The following is a 15,766-nucleotide window of genomic DNA, read 5'->3' as shown; positions in this document are numbered from 1 at the left end:
CAGTCACCCGTGATATCATCCAAAGTCTGTATTTCTGTTGTGATTTCTCCGTCACAGACTTTGGGACACACATAATTAGTCATGTTTGGCCTTACTCATCACCGGGTTTCGACCCCGTGGCTGACACAGATGAAGGCTGTTTAATAAAACATCACCACTGGAGGGCTTTACAGGTCTCACTAACTCCTTTACAGTCCTTCACTTCTTTGTTGATAAATTCATGTAGTTATTGCCCATACTTTCCAAACCTGTCTGTCAAGCATCAGTGGACAGTCAGAGGTGTGTGTGTGTTCATCTGATATCACACCCATGAAGACACAACAGTAGTTATTGTGAATATAAATGTCCCTGGGATAGATGGTGAGTCAATCAGCCATAACTTTGACCAATGAAAGGCCAGATTGTAACATGGAAAACTATCCTCTTATATTTTGTTTCTGCAGCAAGAGTAATTTAAATATAATTGCAATCACAGGGAAGAGAAGACACAATTAGGAGGACAAAAATATAATAATCTGGATATCCAACAAGACAGATTTACTAAAGTGAAGGCAATGATGCTGTTATCACCTCCTCACACACACACAAGTAAGTCTGTGGCTCAGCACTCTCTGCTGCCAACTAGCATACAAGGTCATGGCCCTATTATCACCTTCCTCCTACCTTCCTTCTCATCCTCTCTCACAGGAACAACTTCTTTTTTTTTTACCTCATCAAGTTTCATACTGGTTTTGCGTCTTCTTAAATTAATAACATTTTTCTAGCTATATATTTTTAAGATCTACTTAAAACTATTAGCCATAATGTTATACAGTGTATTTAGTATGTTAATATGTGTAAATGTTATCGTTGGTATTCTTTCAAATTCATTTACTGTCACTTTAGCAGACACCAGAGACCAGAAGTCGTCTCACACCTGGTGCAGAGGTGACAGTTTTTGATATCAAGATGTAAGGGCCTAATAATGACTGTGATGTCACAGCCCACCGGTGACAGTCTTTTTTCATTTATAACACATGTCACCGTGGTATTTCTGCATTAATCAACCCTGTGCAGATTTTTGCCGCCCTTATATTTCATTTCACAGTCACACCAAAGAGCACAGGACCTGTGCAAAAGAAAAATGAAATGTGCATAATGTATAGAGGAGCAAATGTGACAAATGTCTGTGTGCTGACAGCCTCGATGAATGCAGTTCACTGCACACAGAGCACAGTCTGTCCTGACTTTTGCCCATAATTTATTTCAGTGGCAACATCTGTCATCTGGGACCTGGACAATCTGGAGTTTGACATCGAATATCTGAGAGAGAGTGACCTTCAACACCACAGCTTTTTATAGATTGTCACACTGAAACATGTTGCTCTGCTGTCTCAATCTGTTCTCGGTTTCTCAGGCTTTTGGCTCAGTTCCTCTTACACGGTCCTGTTTTTCTAATTGCATTACTACATCTCCTCTTACACCTCTATTCTGCTGAGGGTTTATTCTGGAATCATTTTTTTTCTCTTACTTTACAACACAGAATTCGATAAACACCGAACTGCTCTCAGTGTTGAGTATTTTCAAATTTATATATTTTTTAACTTTATAGCAAATGGCTCAGGGGCGTAGATGTTAGCGTTGCTATCTCACAGTGACTAAGTCCCAAATTTGACCAAATTTAGCTTAAAAATATTGTTTCATTTGTTTAACCGATTGATGGAAAGATAGATAAATAAATCTGATTACACATCGCAATTTTCTTAATTTTTAATTTTTAATTTATTTTTAAAAAGCTCAAAAACATGTCAAAAGCTGACAGTGATTAGAGTGAAGTGGTTGAAATGCGAGGGAGATGAAACTGTGCCCTGAAATCAAACATTTAATGAAAGCATAAAGGGTTTCTAAAATAGGCGTGGATCAAGCTGTGCACTCCAGGAATAAAGGCCTTAATACAATGGAATACAAGGGAAAATGTGATTTAGCCCCATGCATTTGAGTTTTCTGCACTGCCATACATGTAGTATGACGGTGCAGTACTAACATAAGCCGCATCTTCTTTTCATTTTCTCTCTTCTCAACTATTACTGCGGTGGTTCCCAGATATTTTTGGCAACAACAAAAGAATTTCAAAAAGACAGCATGTTTAATCATGATAAAATGATCAGATCACGTATTTATTAAAATGTCAGCTTTTAATTTAAATTTTTACATATTAAATACAACTGTTTTTATTGTGTGGAAAAATCCCACTTAAAAAACTCCAAACCTCCATGACATTTTCTATCTTGCAGAGCCCCTAGTGGTAGCTCACACACCCTGGGGGTGCACACGCCACACTTTTGGGAATCTGTTTACTGCGTACGGCTGGTTACAACTACAGTTTTTATCCATGGTGTGAAGAACAAACTGTCAGTATAAACAGTGAAAGTCTGAAAGGACGAAAAGAGATGGTTGGACCAAGTCCTCAATATGATGGGAGGCAAACAGTGTGTCCGCTCGCCAACATCCTCACTATTTATCGTCAGACTGTTGGCTACAGGCTTGATTTGCCAAAGCTTTGATTGTATTTATATTAAACAGACACACAGACAAAGAAAACAAATTAAGATGTGTACACGTTGAACATATTGTCTTTCCTGTTGTGCAGGGGTGCTGTGGAACCTGTCATCCTGTGATGCTCTGAAGATGCCAATCATTCAGGATGCTCTGGCTGTTCTGACCAACAGTGTCATTATCCCCCACTCTAACTGGGACTCTTCCCCTAATCACCACGATGACAGGAAGCTCCACCTCCATACCTCCCAGGTGCTGCGTAATGCCACAGGCTGCCTCAGGTAAGAGCAGTACTCCCACAGGCACGAACCCATTAACAGGTTCAATATAAAAATAAATGTTAGGATTCAATAATCTTTTCACAGTGTGTTGGCTTCTGAAATGCTAGTGTAAACAACCTCTTTTAGGTTGAACATCAGCAACTTCATGTTCACGTCAGTGTGTGTCAGCTGTAGAAACCTTGTTCTTTTATACACCAAGTCCACTCTCAGTGTTCATATACATACAGTATTTACCTCCTCAGTAGAAATCAATAGATGTCTGAGCTGTTATATCATCCGTTAGAAAAGGGAGCAAATTGTGTCAGTGGAAAATTTTGATTTCGATAGTTGAAAATCATTCATGGTGCATGTGAAATAGATGTTAAATCCACAGTATAGCCCAGAGCTGCTGTGCTGGTCTCCATTGTAACCTTATGTGGAGAAAATAGTCAGTGTAAACATATTTTTACTTTATGGTCGGAGTCAATAACTTGAGGTGTTTTTCAATAGAACACAATGTCAGTTTTGTAAACTGTGGTCCGACTTAGTGAAAAATCCAGTAGGAACCTCGAAGCAGACGATGCCACTGAAAGTTGAATGGTCCAGGTTTGCAGGGTTGTGTGTTTTGATTTGATTGTTTTACTGAAACTACTGACGAAAACGTAACAGTGAACATATCAGGAGAAAAAGAGGGAGTATTGTTACAGATGGGTCTACCAGTTCTACGCTAAATTATAGTTTTTAAAGACTAAAAATCAGCAGTTGTGATAATGGAAATAACTTTGAAAAGTTCTAGCAATAATATAAAGATAAGAACACATTTTCCTGAAGATTTTACAGGTTTGAATATTTAACATCTTCAGTGAGAAAGTAGAAATCTACTCTCCCGGGAACAGTTTCTACAGTACAGTTTTCAACCTTAACTGTAAGTCATTAATTCACCGTCTTGGGCTCAACAGATCAAAATGCTTTGTGTGAAAAAAAAAGTTTTGACAATGAACACAAATTATAATCTCTGTTCTGCACACAATAATTATTTTTTCTACTTCTTTATCTTTCATTTCACCTCCGTATGCTGGTTACCATGGTAACAATTCCCCAACTTTTCCACTATACTGTATGGGCAGATAGAACGCTTTTCTCTTTTAGTGCATTCAGCTAATAGACTGTGCGTTTTAGGTGTTCAAGCTTGAAATGGATGAAGAAAGACTTAAAGCTTTAAAGAGGAAAATGTCTCAGTCTAGCAATTATTGTCTGGAAGTACTGTAGACGTTCTTAGTATCTGTATATTATGCAGTTCATAACTACACTTGTAAGATTTTCCTTTGGCCCTGAAACAGCTTGAGTTCTACATCTCACTGTACATGAGACATTTATATGTGGGTCACATGACACAGTGAAGGCCATTAAAGTTCCCTGATCTCTCTGTCAGGTTAACGACAGCACTTAGAGAAACTTGATTCGTGACATAATGTACTATTGTGTCACCACATTATAATTTTCTGTTCAAGTGTAGTTAAATCAGAGTTCCAGTGGAAATTTAAGTTGACCTTATCTTTAGCCACCCATGCTCCCATGTTAGAGTTGTTGGTGTTAATATACAGAGAAGTTCTTCATTTTTTATACGTTTGAGTTTGTTGTTTTAAATTCAATAGATGTTATGTCTGAATTCAAGAAAATCAGCAGAAATATTCAGACTGGTTCATCATTGCAACACTACTATTCAGTAGCTCCAGTAGAAAATGTGGAATAAAGGTGATTTAAGTGTGCAGACAAACCTCAAAATGCAAGTCTTTAGCAGATGAGCACGATTACACAAAACTGGTTGTACATGCCTTTTTAATCGTTAGTTAAATTCTGGCTAAGTAACTTGTAAAACCAGCAGGGCTGCAGCCCACTGTGAACTGTGTACTTGACAGCATTTTGTTAGCACAAAAAAGGGAATCAAATCCCATAAACAGTCTGTTCATCAAACACACCAGCACACCAGCTCCTTAGAGACCGAAGCAGTGGGGGAGAAAAACTCTGTGTCCACTGGCCATCTGTCTTTGAGCTGTGGACTCAATCAACCACCAGCAGCTATTGGATTAATCCTCACCACTGGCTCTGCAGGGCTCCCACAGCCTTTCAGCAAATGTAACAAACATGTTTTTGTACTTATTTTTCTAACAGTGTGTGAGGAGATGTCTAACAGAGTGAAAACATAAAGTATCTTTGCATGTAAAGTAGCTTTTTCTGAAAGATTGAAAATGTTAAAAAGGTCATTCTGCACTGCATAAGTTCACTCAGTTATAATTTTTTTTCCCATGGCCACACTATTTTTTTACATTTTTGTTGTTTTTATTTTCACAAAATCTCCACCTCATTATCCAGTGCACTACATGACTTTCTGTTATACAAATTAATTACAGCAGTTGCCAAGTGCGTCCAGGAGCTTGTGCTCCTGCATGTGAGTGAATATAGCAACTAGTGTAAACACTTGAAAGGTAAAATTTCAGTATAGTACTCATTAAAAACCTTGTAGCTTCAGAGGACATTGTCATTAATGCTACTGTGTAGAAACTACCACAGGTGCCTGAGGGCCTGGATGTGAGGACCATACACACAAAAAAGTTTAATATTAGGTTTTAAGTGTTCAGAGTAGTGTTGATCTCATTTGCATGATCAGATTTTTATTTTCAGGATAGAATTACATGGTGAACGGGTTTAAAAATTTTCCTTTTCAACATACGAACGATTTTTGTCTTCATAAATTTGTGTAAACCTTGTTAATCACTTACCTTATATTATAGATCATCCTCAGATGTGTTTGGCTTGTCACAAGGGATTAACAAAAAAGTAATATTTAGATATTTTCTTATTATAAAATAGATCTCATAAGCAGTAACCAACATAACAAATACATCACAAATGAATAAACAGTCATCAATTTGTTAGCTGACTGTTGTTACCTTTATCTAAACTCCCTACATTTGCCTCAGCAGCATCTTTGAGGCTAAACCATCTGTCCTTCCAGCTGCACAGTTATTACTCTAAAAATACCTAGATCTAAAATCTGTGGGTTTAGGCTGCAAAACAAAATACAAAAAATACAAACACTAAACTCTATTATTAGTCCTGCACCTCCTTTGTGTCCGTGGTCCAAGTTTATTATTTCACTAACTCGCTAATGTGTTTATAAGAGATCGGTGTATGGATCTGCGTGGGCGTGAATGTCTGTGTTGTGTGCGTTCTGCACGTATGCCTGCTTCTACATGTGAGTGAAGACAAATGGCGCTGTCAGTGTGGCGCTCCACGCGGCAACGTTACAGATCTAATTGTAAAAGCTGGTAAAGGAGAGGAGGGGAGAAGAGAGGAGAAGAGAAAAAAGGGGAGGAGTGGTTAAACGTGGGGAAGATGAGAAAAGTTAGGAGGTGGAACAATGAGGGAGAGAAACTAACAGGATTTTAAAAAAGAACTGCCGGGACTCGGAGGGTAATGAAGGTGTTGATGTTTCTCTCTGGGGGTTGTTTTCTGTCTCAGTGTCTGTTCTGGGAGGTGAACGTGACACAAGGCCACACTGTTCAGGTCCCAGTGTGTTGCTGCTCAATTTCAGACCTATGCCCTCTCTCATTACCCTTAACTGTGTGAGGCAGGGTGTCTCTGTATTACATGACAGAGCTGCACACCTTTACATGCACAGTTATTTTGACAATGAATTAGCCTGTGCAGGAGTCTTTACCTGATTCCAGCAGTAAGTCTCGCTGGATGTTCAGTATTTATTTAATTACTGCATGTGAATGTTAGTACGTGTGCAGATGAAGTAAATCTCCACAGAAAGGTGCATTCATAAAGTAAATCAATCTCAGTCACGGCCAGCAGGAGGTAGTTATGCACAGCCATGGCAATAAGCTGGTGTCAGGGCGTCACATGTTCAGGGTTAGGTTTGTGTATTTATGTGTTTGTTGCCATTTGCGTGTGCGTTTTCCCGTGTGCCAAGCAGCTAATGATGCCGGTGGACCCATATGTTGTCTAATCGTCTGGTTAGCAAAGGGCTTTCTTCCCTCTTTGCATGAATGCATGCATACTGATGCAGTCATACGCCGTTATCAGGCCATACACGAGGCTATCCCTACAGAGGAATTTCCACAGCCTCCTTTCAGGTGCTGTTTACCACCCAGTAGGATGTTGGGCTTTTGCCAAGCTAGACAAAAACCTTCTGCCTTGGTTCTGTTCACCGTTTGTGTGTTTCTGCGTCTCTGTACTTATCAGGATTTCACAGACTTTCAATTTGTTACCTCTTCGACTCTCACAGATGTGTCGCTGTGAAGAGATGAATGCATGTATGTGCCATCTGGTGATGACCTTCTGCTTTCTGTGCCACTTGCCTGTATACACAGAACACTGTATATACAGACAGACGTTCATCTGTGAGACTCACAACTCACAAGCTGTGAAGGGAAACAGTCATGTTCACGACTCTTCAGTGTAGCTTCAATGTTCAGCCTGATGTAAATATTGACAGTGAGACATTGACGGGCAGAAATTTTTCTGTTGGTACATTATTAAAATGCAGGTCTAGGTCCAGTTAATATATTTTTAAAGAAAAGATCTTTAAAGAAAAAATCATAAGCTATATTTATTTATTATTTTAACCATTGGGAGTGAAAAGAGCAATGAGGGTCTGTTCTGTTGATATATATATATATATATATATACGTTGACTGTCCCTTTAACAGTGGCAACAGACACACACTCCTGTTGCTGTGCTGTAACTAGAACAACAACAGTTGACGTGTGAACTGGTTACCCAATCAGGTTCTCCTCCTTCCTGCTCAGCAGGTAATGATGGAAATGTGGGTGTAATTGCAAATGGGTTGGGCTTAATTAGCCAGGAGTGACACTTGATTGATGATTGATGAAAGCCGTTAACGGGCAAAGTCAAGATTTAGGAAATCACAGATCACAGAAATGTGAGTTGGTGAACGGTGATGCTCATTAACACACCACTTTGCATGTGTGTATCGTGGCAACAGGCCTGTGTAGTACTTCACCTGTACTGTGTATCCAAAGAGTAGTACAAATATCTCCCGTCTTCTATACAGTGTGCAGAATTAGCAGCTCAAAAGACTTCTTTGATCTGGATTCTTTTATTGTCTTTGTACAAAGTGATGGATGTCATTCGACTAAATGTTCCCTGGAGAGAATCAATGAAAATCTAATTGTAATGCAGTGGAAAAAAAGGTGTAGAAATAGTTAAATTTGTGGAGCACAGAATTACAGACTACTGGACAATAACTCTGCCATTGTACTGATTTATATAATATCTATGTTAAACATATTTTTAGGTATGATTTGTCACTTAGACGCAGTGGCATTTCCCTAAAGAAACCACAGGAAGCCAGACTTCTTTTTTTTTTTTTTCACAATATAACCATTTAATAAAAACACTGTCCTCTCCTCTCTTTCTCTTTGAGAGAGTGTTTTATGATGTGTAAAACAGCGCCCCTCTATAAGAGTGAGTGTTGAAAACGTGGTAGTAGGGGTACTGCTTATACGTGACCATGCAGCTGAGAATTAACAGCAATTTTTGTTGAGTTTTAGTTGAAATTCTCTTTAACATAGTCTGTAGAAAACCAGGTCTCTTTTTCTGTTTGCTTCTTTCTAAACTATTTCCATCTATTTTCAAGCGTATATTTTTACGTCAATGTATTTAAGTTTAAAATAGCTGCCGGTAAACATATCAATCAAGTGTTTTATGTCTACTTGCAATTTAAGTAAATGTTAAAGTGAATTTTTAACCTAAAGAATTCAGATTTTATTTCCCCCGACATTTTCTATTCTGTTCTCTAAAAGTTGGCATTTCTGAGCAAAATCAGTTTCAAGGCATCAGATTAAAAGAAAAAAAAATCTGATGTCAATCTAAGTAACAGTCAGCATACTGAAGGCTGACTGTTCAACAACAAATCAACCCGGTCTCTCACCAGCCCACCTATTGTCCTTGGTGCTTGAGCATTAGCCAAGGTGAGCTGTTTTCACTCTCCTGTTGTTTTTTGACTTGACAGGAAATTGTGTCTCTGCTAAGTGGATTTTCCTTTGTGTGCTTCTTTGCTCACTGGCATTCAAAGTGGGTGAAAATAACTTGACCTTCTCTTTAGTGTGGAAAGACGTGAACGTAAAGTTTTAATTGAGTTCTGGCTCACTCTTTCTCCTTCTCCCTTTCTCTTCTGTACAAATGATTGACCTCATCTCAGAGAGTGCCACAACAGCTGCGGAGTCTTTAACATGATGGATGATCTTATTCATTCATACCACTGCAAAGTCGTCTCATTTACGTAACTGCGTAATGTCTTTCTTTATTATTTTTAACCAAGGACATCTCAGTTTATGTTAAAAAAACTAAACTTGGAAAATTGCCCCGTTCATTTAGTTATTTTTAGCTCAATATTTACCGAGTTTGTAAGTGAACTTACTAAACCTTTAGACAGCATGTCCTCAAAGCCAGACTTAACATTCAACAGCCTAATTGTAATAAGGAAAAACCTGAGTCCTACCTCTGCTGGATGTGGGATTTTATTTCATGTTTTCCCGTTTCGTCTTTGGTGTCAGTTTCTGGTCGGTTTCAATTGAATGAAATTCCGAAAATTTCAAAATGTGTCAGATTCTTATGATTAAAACCTGTGATGAAAAAAACAGGATGGGATGCCTAGTGTGAAAGACAATAAATTCCACAATGGAAAAAGTTCTTGGACAAACAGGGGGAATATATGACATTTTATCATTTTATTTTATTTGACTTTCCTTTGTTTAATGTGTCTGTAAACTTTGATTTCCCTTCATATCTGTAGACACTGCCTGTGATTGGTGGCAGTACAATACAAACCTGATGCTTCACTGGTGTGTCCACCTACGTTCAGGCTCTTATTTGAGAATTACATAGCACTTTATAAAGTATATTTAGCCTAAACCACCAACATAGAAATCTCATCCTAAAAAAAAAAAAACTACTGATGTTTGTTATTGAATACCATGAACTGTTGAATGGTGTTGTAAATGTTGTGAGACGTTCCCTTAATATTTTTCTCATTTTCATTTGGAACTGTCAAAGTGTCAACCACTTCTTGTTAATCCCCTAACGACGTAAGTTGTGCTTTTCAAATCAATATAATCTGTATTTACTTTCAAAGAAACACAGTGGAAAGAAGACCAACGGCAAAACATGTAAATGTAGTTGTTGACCTGAGGTCAGTATAGAACAGGAAACATCAAATGATGAGAAGTCACAATAAGAACAACATTTTCTACAGATTCCTTTCCTTATAATTTTTACCAACATATTTCTTCTCTTTTCTCTGAGTTTCTCCTCTCAAAATAATCCAGCTCAACGTCTGAAGATCTTAAACACGAAACGTAAATTTGTTTTTTTTTAACTGACAAACAAAGTCAAGTCGATATTGTGTAGTGAATCAGCGCATCTGTATCACAGACAGGTCGATGCTGAAGCGCAGACAGATTAAGCCTTTCCACAACCACCTGTGCCTCCAGTTTAATTAAAATGCATCCTTTGTCAGCAGCATATTGGCATGGCTGTGAAAAAATAACTGGAACAATATGGTCAAATAATCAAACCTTCAGTTACGTCAGTGTTGGCTGTGATATTTAGGCACCAAATGCTCAACTTTTTTTTTTTTTTTTTCGAAATCCTTTCCATTCGAAGCAAACATTCAGGGAATTGATTGAGAAACACCCTGAATTTTAAATCTTTTTTTTTTTTTCAGTTTTTTAGTTTAGGGAGCGGTGCCAGGATCTTGTATCTCTTTGTCTTTATTTCATAGCTTTTTTTTCTGTGTAAAGTCCTATCTTTTATACTTACTGTTGTCCAAACTGCTGTCTTTCCTGACAAATATGCAGACAAATGATCTCTCTCTTTCACACACACACACACACACACACCTAACCGTGTTCTCCGTGTGCCTGTTATAGGAATGTAAGCTCTGCTGGCGAGGAGGCAAGAAGAAGGATGAGGGAGTGTGACGGCCTGACAGATGCTCTGCTCTTCGTCATCCAGACATCACTGGGCAGCAACGAGATTGACAGCAAGGTGTGTGTGCGCATGTCTGTGTGCGCTTGTGTCTAATGAAAATGTTTTGTATTTTTACCTTAAATAGATATTTGTTAGCTGGTTGTAGCAAAGAATGTATATTTTAAATATATTTATTTCATTTAAATATATCTATTTAAGGTAGACCAGAAAGGGGTGCAATCTTATAGTAGCACTGAGCATCCTGGTGTTAAATGAAATTTGAGTGAGCTTTCCTCTTCACCCACGGTTTTAAAACTAAAATGATGAGAGTAACAAGACAGATGTTCTTTGAAAATGTTGTTTTGGGAGAAAAACTAAATAGATTTTCTCTTCTTTGCTGCCAGTATGATGTTCAAAGAACAATGGCTCAGAACACCTGTGCCTGTGTATGACGAATGTATTGTGTTGTGTGTTAGTAAAATACAGCATGTAGGAGCATGTACAGCATGTACACTTACACTTACACTGTACATAAACAGTGGACGTGGATGACTGACTCCTCAAGGTCTCCAGGACTGTTTATAATGCCATCTTTAATCAATGTTTAAAAGCCGGCCCCCTTTTCCACCCTGTGACTGCAGTCATCGAAGCACTTCTCATAAAGAAGACTGATTGGCAGCCAAGTTGCCACAGTGGCGGCGGTGACGCAGAATGAGTCATGTATTGTGGCTGTTAGACCTTTATGTATTTCAGGATTTTTTTCTAAAAAGAATGAAAAAAAAAAACTTCATACAAAATTGGCATACAGCAACTGACATTGTTAGCTTGAGGAAATGAAGTAATAAAAATAAAGACAGAAACTACAGGTTATGAGGATATATACAATAACTAAACTTATCCAGTGTTTCCAGAATGAAACCAACCAAAAAAATATTCACTCACACACAAAGAAACCAACAAAAGAGGGGCAAAAAAAGAAAAAAACACCCCGAGAGGAGGATCAAAACCTTGGTCTTTAAAGAAGAAATATAGAAAAGATAATGATTCATACATTGGCTATTTATGTCTCATCAATTATATCAAAGAATTGATTCCTTAAATTCAACAGAAATTAGATTTTAACGACCATGTATGCTAAACATGCACAGAAGCTACACTTTGATAATACTCTACAGGAGCAGCATGTATGCATTTGACAAATTTGTGTTAACATTTATGCACGATTGATACTTCTTTCTCCATTAAAGTCAATAGACAGTGTTGAGTGCATCGTCTCACAGGTGACACCAGAGTCCCATTGTAAAAACACTGTCAAAAGGCTTGACCAGGACACAGGGGCTATAACTGTCAAAAAGTGTAAACAGACACATTCTTACAGATTGTCACAGTGGAAAGAAAGTGTTTGTTTTCTGCTATAGAGTCCTAAGTCAAAACCCCTTTTCCATTTCTTAAAGTGCTGTGAGAGAACTGAGACAACCTCTGACCTCCAGTGAACACAAATGGCGCCGTGGTCATGCAGAGATCGACACATAGAACCATTTTATTCTTTAAACCACACAGATGGAAAGAACGGGGGCAGAACAAACGTGACCCAACGCACTGGAATACAAATTGTCAAACAGAATTGTAAATGAAACGCAGCTTCTCCTCCATCATTCAGCGAAAGCATTCGCGTCGAGTTTCAAACATGACCACAGCTCACTGGAGCGAGACGCTTTTGTTTGTTTGTCACGTCTTCAGATGCTGTTCAATTACACTGCAACGTGTGGTTGTTTGTGTGTGACTTAACGATCAGGCGGAGAGAAGGTGGATGATTTGACCCCATTAATTTACACCCTGTGGACAAAACCCCCTCCGCCCTATCCGTGACGTGAAATACACACAGATATGTGCATACTGTATCAAAGTACACGCCTGAAAAGAAATTACACACAATGAAATAGACAAAAGAAAATCTTCTCTGACTAAAAGTTCCTCGCTGGTGTAAATGCTCTTAACTGTAAGCGATGAATGATCAATACAATTTATTGAGCTCGTAATTTTTTTCTCCCTTACTTAGAGTTCTTCTAATTTAATTTAACGTCAGAGTTAGGAGAATACAGTAGCCCATTTACCTACACAGGAGATTATCTTCACTCTAACTGCGGCTGCCTCATGAGTGGGAGTGAAAGCCAATAGAGTTACAGCGCCAGAGTGGGCGGTTTTTATTAGCATGCTTTGACTGTGAGTTTCTGCAGTGTATTCAGACGAGATGATTAATTAAAAGGCATCAAACACAAATCTCACACCTGGGCTTCCTCCCTTCGTTCACTTAGGTAACTGTCCCTCATATTTTCTTTCCTGCTTCTCTATTCTTTATCTCGAATCCCTACTCTCACACTTTATCTCTAGACTGTGGAAAACTGTGTTTGCATCCTGAGAAACTTGTCGTACCGCTTGGCTGCCGAGACGTCCCATGGCCAACAGGGGGGGTTGGAAGAACTTGACAACTTGCTTTGGGATGCCAATGGACGTGATGGAGAGAGCTCTGGCTGCTGGGGCAAGAAGAAGAAGAAAAAGAAGGGAATTGATCAGGTGAGGATGGAAGGATGGATGGATGGATGGATAGATAGAACTGTTGCCATGCTTTGTTTCAAAGACAGCTTTGGTTTATATATATAAACCAAAGCTGTCTTTGAAACATAGCAAGGCATATATATATATATAGAATTACATTGATACACTCTTCACTGACATTTAAGGGTAGATTTAAAACAGTGATAAATTGTTAAGCAAAAGTTGTTGAAATGATTGAATATTAGGTTTTATTTTATATATATAGTGTAGGATGTCTCTAGGCAACGGAAACTACTCCACTGTAAAATGTGGAAGGCCCTCCCTGTAACACTGCATCTCCATGGAGTTTAACTGTAGGCCTGCTTTGATATCATGATCAGAGAATCTATGTATAGTTGAATAACATGCACACACCTCACAGCATCAATCTCAAGACACACGTTGACCTAGTTCCTTGAGGTTACAGCGGGGGGCGGAGGGCAAGAGAGGGATGTCAATTAGAAAAGAATGATGGGGAGGAAACTTGGACAATGAGCGGAGAACAACAACAGGGAAATGAACAAAAAGGGTGAGAATTCTAGGATTACAGGACTGACCAAACAAAGGCATTTATTGTGGTAAATAGGAATAAATAGTATAGTTGTGAGGCTTCGTCCACCAACAAAGAAGTTCAAACATTAAAGGGCCACTGCAGGAGAAGAAACAAGTAAAGGAGAAGATGGGTGTGACGCTGCAGGTTTATCGCCCAAAGCTAAAGGTAGAAGTGAAATATTGTCTCATAGTCTGTCTTTTTTATCTCCCCTCAATCCTCTTTCCTTTGCCCTTTCCCATATTGCCCTCCATCAGCAATCTAGCCTAGAGACACGGAATGATTTAAAAGTCTTTTTGATTTTTTAATGGGTCAGGGTTTACGGGGGGCAGCTGCAGTTTACTTTCGGACACACATGCAGCCATTGTGACACACAAGACAAGGACAGATGAGAAAACATACATCACAAGACAGCTTTGTATCTATTCTGTTCCACATATATTTATGTATGCATATATATATAAACATTTAAATAATAATTTCTCTGACAGTGGGATGGTGTGGGCCCTTTTCCGGACATGGCCGAGCCCCCGAAAGGGGTGCAGATGTTGTGGCACCCGACCATCGTCAAGCCCTACCTCACCCTTCTGTCTGAATGCTCAAATCCTGACACCCTGGAAGGAGCAGCTGGTGCTCTGCAGAACCTCGCTGCAGGCAGTTGGAAGGTAACGGCTTCTTTAAAGTATTTTCCAAACAGTTTGGAAATGTCTTCTTCCCTGAGGTTTATTTATTGAATGTCAGTGTGCCATTCTCTGTGCAAAGGATATTTATTTTTTTCATAAGAGGGAGAGTGTATGTGAGAGAGGGAGGGAGAGGAGGGGAGAGGGAGGATGGACTGATTCACTTTCAAAGAGTTTGACTACCAAACACACAGACTAAAAATAGCCAAATAAATAGAAATCTTTTGGACAGAATCTGAGTAGAATCTGACTCCAGGGATGTAGTGAAGAACTAATGGCAGCTATCTTCTCAAAGTTAATAGATGTCTCAAGGTCAACTCGAATCTTTTGTAATTAGATCGATTGAAAGACAATTCTTTTCACAGTTGTTGTCTGGACTTTATACCTCTGACAGCTTGATCACGTTTCTGTCCAAAAAGCCTTTTGTCAATACAGTTGATACACACTACTGTCCCTCAGTAATGAACTGATTGAACTGATAATGAAAAAGTTATGATGAAATTGATATTATTAATTTGATGGTTTTTACTTCGAAATAAGACACAGAAGCTAAGTTTGACTTCAGGACAATTGTGAAAAAGGAAAACAAAAAAGGACAAAGTTAACTCTGTTTGATATTTCTAGTGCTAGCCCATTGAGTGACACATACTGTAAATACTTGTGTACTTAACGGCCTAGTTTGTATTGGCATGAGGGCAGCTTTAGCCTGGAGGGTACTTTACCATAGAACACAAAAAAACATGTGATGAAAGTGATGTAGTGTCAATAGATAACTGTGTTGTATGAATAAAGAATTTAGAAAAGAAAGAAGGTGCATGGAGTGTTCCATGCAAGGATCTGATGCAGGAAGTGCATATGCATCAGATTTTTGTTTCTCTGATGCTGTCACTGGCAGATGATGAGGGAGCAAAACAGGGGGCAGGTGGTCTTCAGGAAATCACATTTTCTGGTTTCAGCCTCACTGCATCTCTCGCTGTCGTCTTTTCTCTGTCGGTGTTGGTGTGCGGCTGATTTTCTGTCAGCCGTGCGTTGTTGTGACTGCTTTAAGTCTGCTTCTACTCCTGGCTTTGAGAACACCGCTGCTTTCAAAGAAGCTCTGTTCTATCACGGCCGGCACACCAGTCACTAAGCCTTTGACCGAGAC

General features: G+C 38.9%; 1 protein-coding gene across 4 annotated transcripts in view; it reads left to right on the top strand.

The window, feature by feature from the left end:
- The window catches only part of ctnnd2a (catenin (cadherin-associated protein), delta 2a), a 179,198-nt gene that overhangs the window by 135,466 nt on the left and 27,966 nt on the right, over positions 1 to 15,766 (top strand). For all 4 annotated transcript variants that reach the window (XM_008307473.3, XM_025054410.1, XM_017031645.2 and 1 more), the window contains 4 exons: positions 2,630 to 2,816; positions 10,758 to 10,875; positions 13,189 to 13,371; positions 14,434 to 14,607. In XM_008307473.3, coding sequence (XP_008305695.2) covers positions 2,630 to 2,816; positions 10,758 to 10,875; positions 13,189 to 13,371; positions 14,434 to 14,607 — 662 coding nt within the window. The remainder of the gene's footprint in view (positions 1 to 2,629; positions 2,817 to 10,757; positions 10,876 to 13,188; positions 13,372 to 14,433; positions 14,608 to 15,766) is intronic.

The sequence above is a fragment of the Cynoglossus semilaevis genome, chromosome 3 (genome assembly GCF_000523025.1).
Source record: "Cynoglossus semilaevis isolate Cse_v1.0 chromosome 3, Cse_v1.0, whole genome shotgun sequence".
Lineage (NCBI taxonomy): Eukaryota > Metazoa > Chordata > Actinopteri > Pleuronectiformes > Cynoglossidae > Cynoglossus > Cynoglossus semilaevis.
The sequence above is the reverse complement of the archived record's forward strand: the minus strand, read 5'-3'. Positions and strand labels throughout refer to the sequence as shown.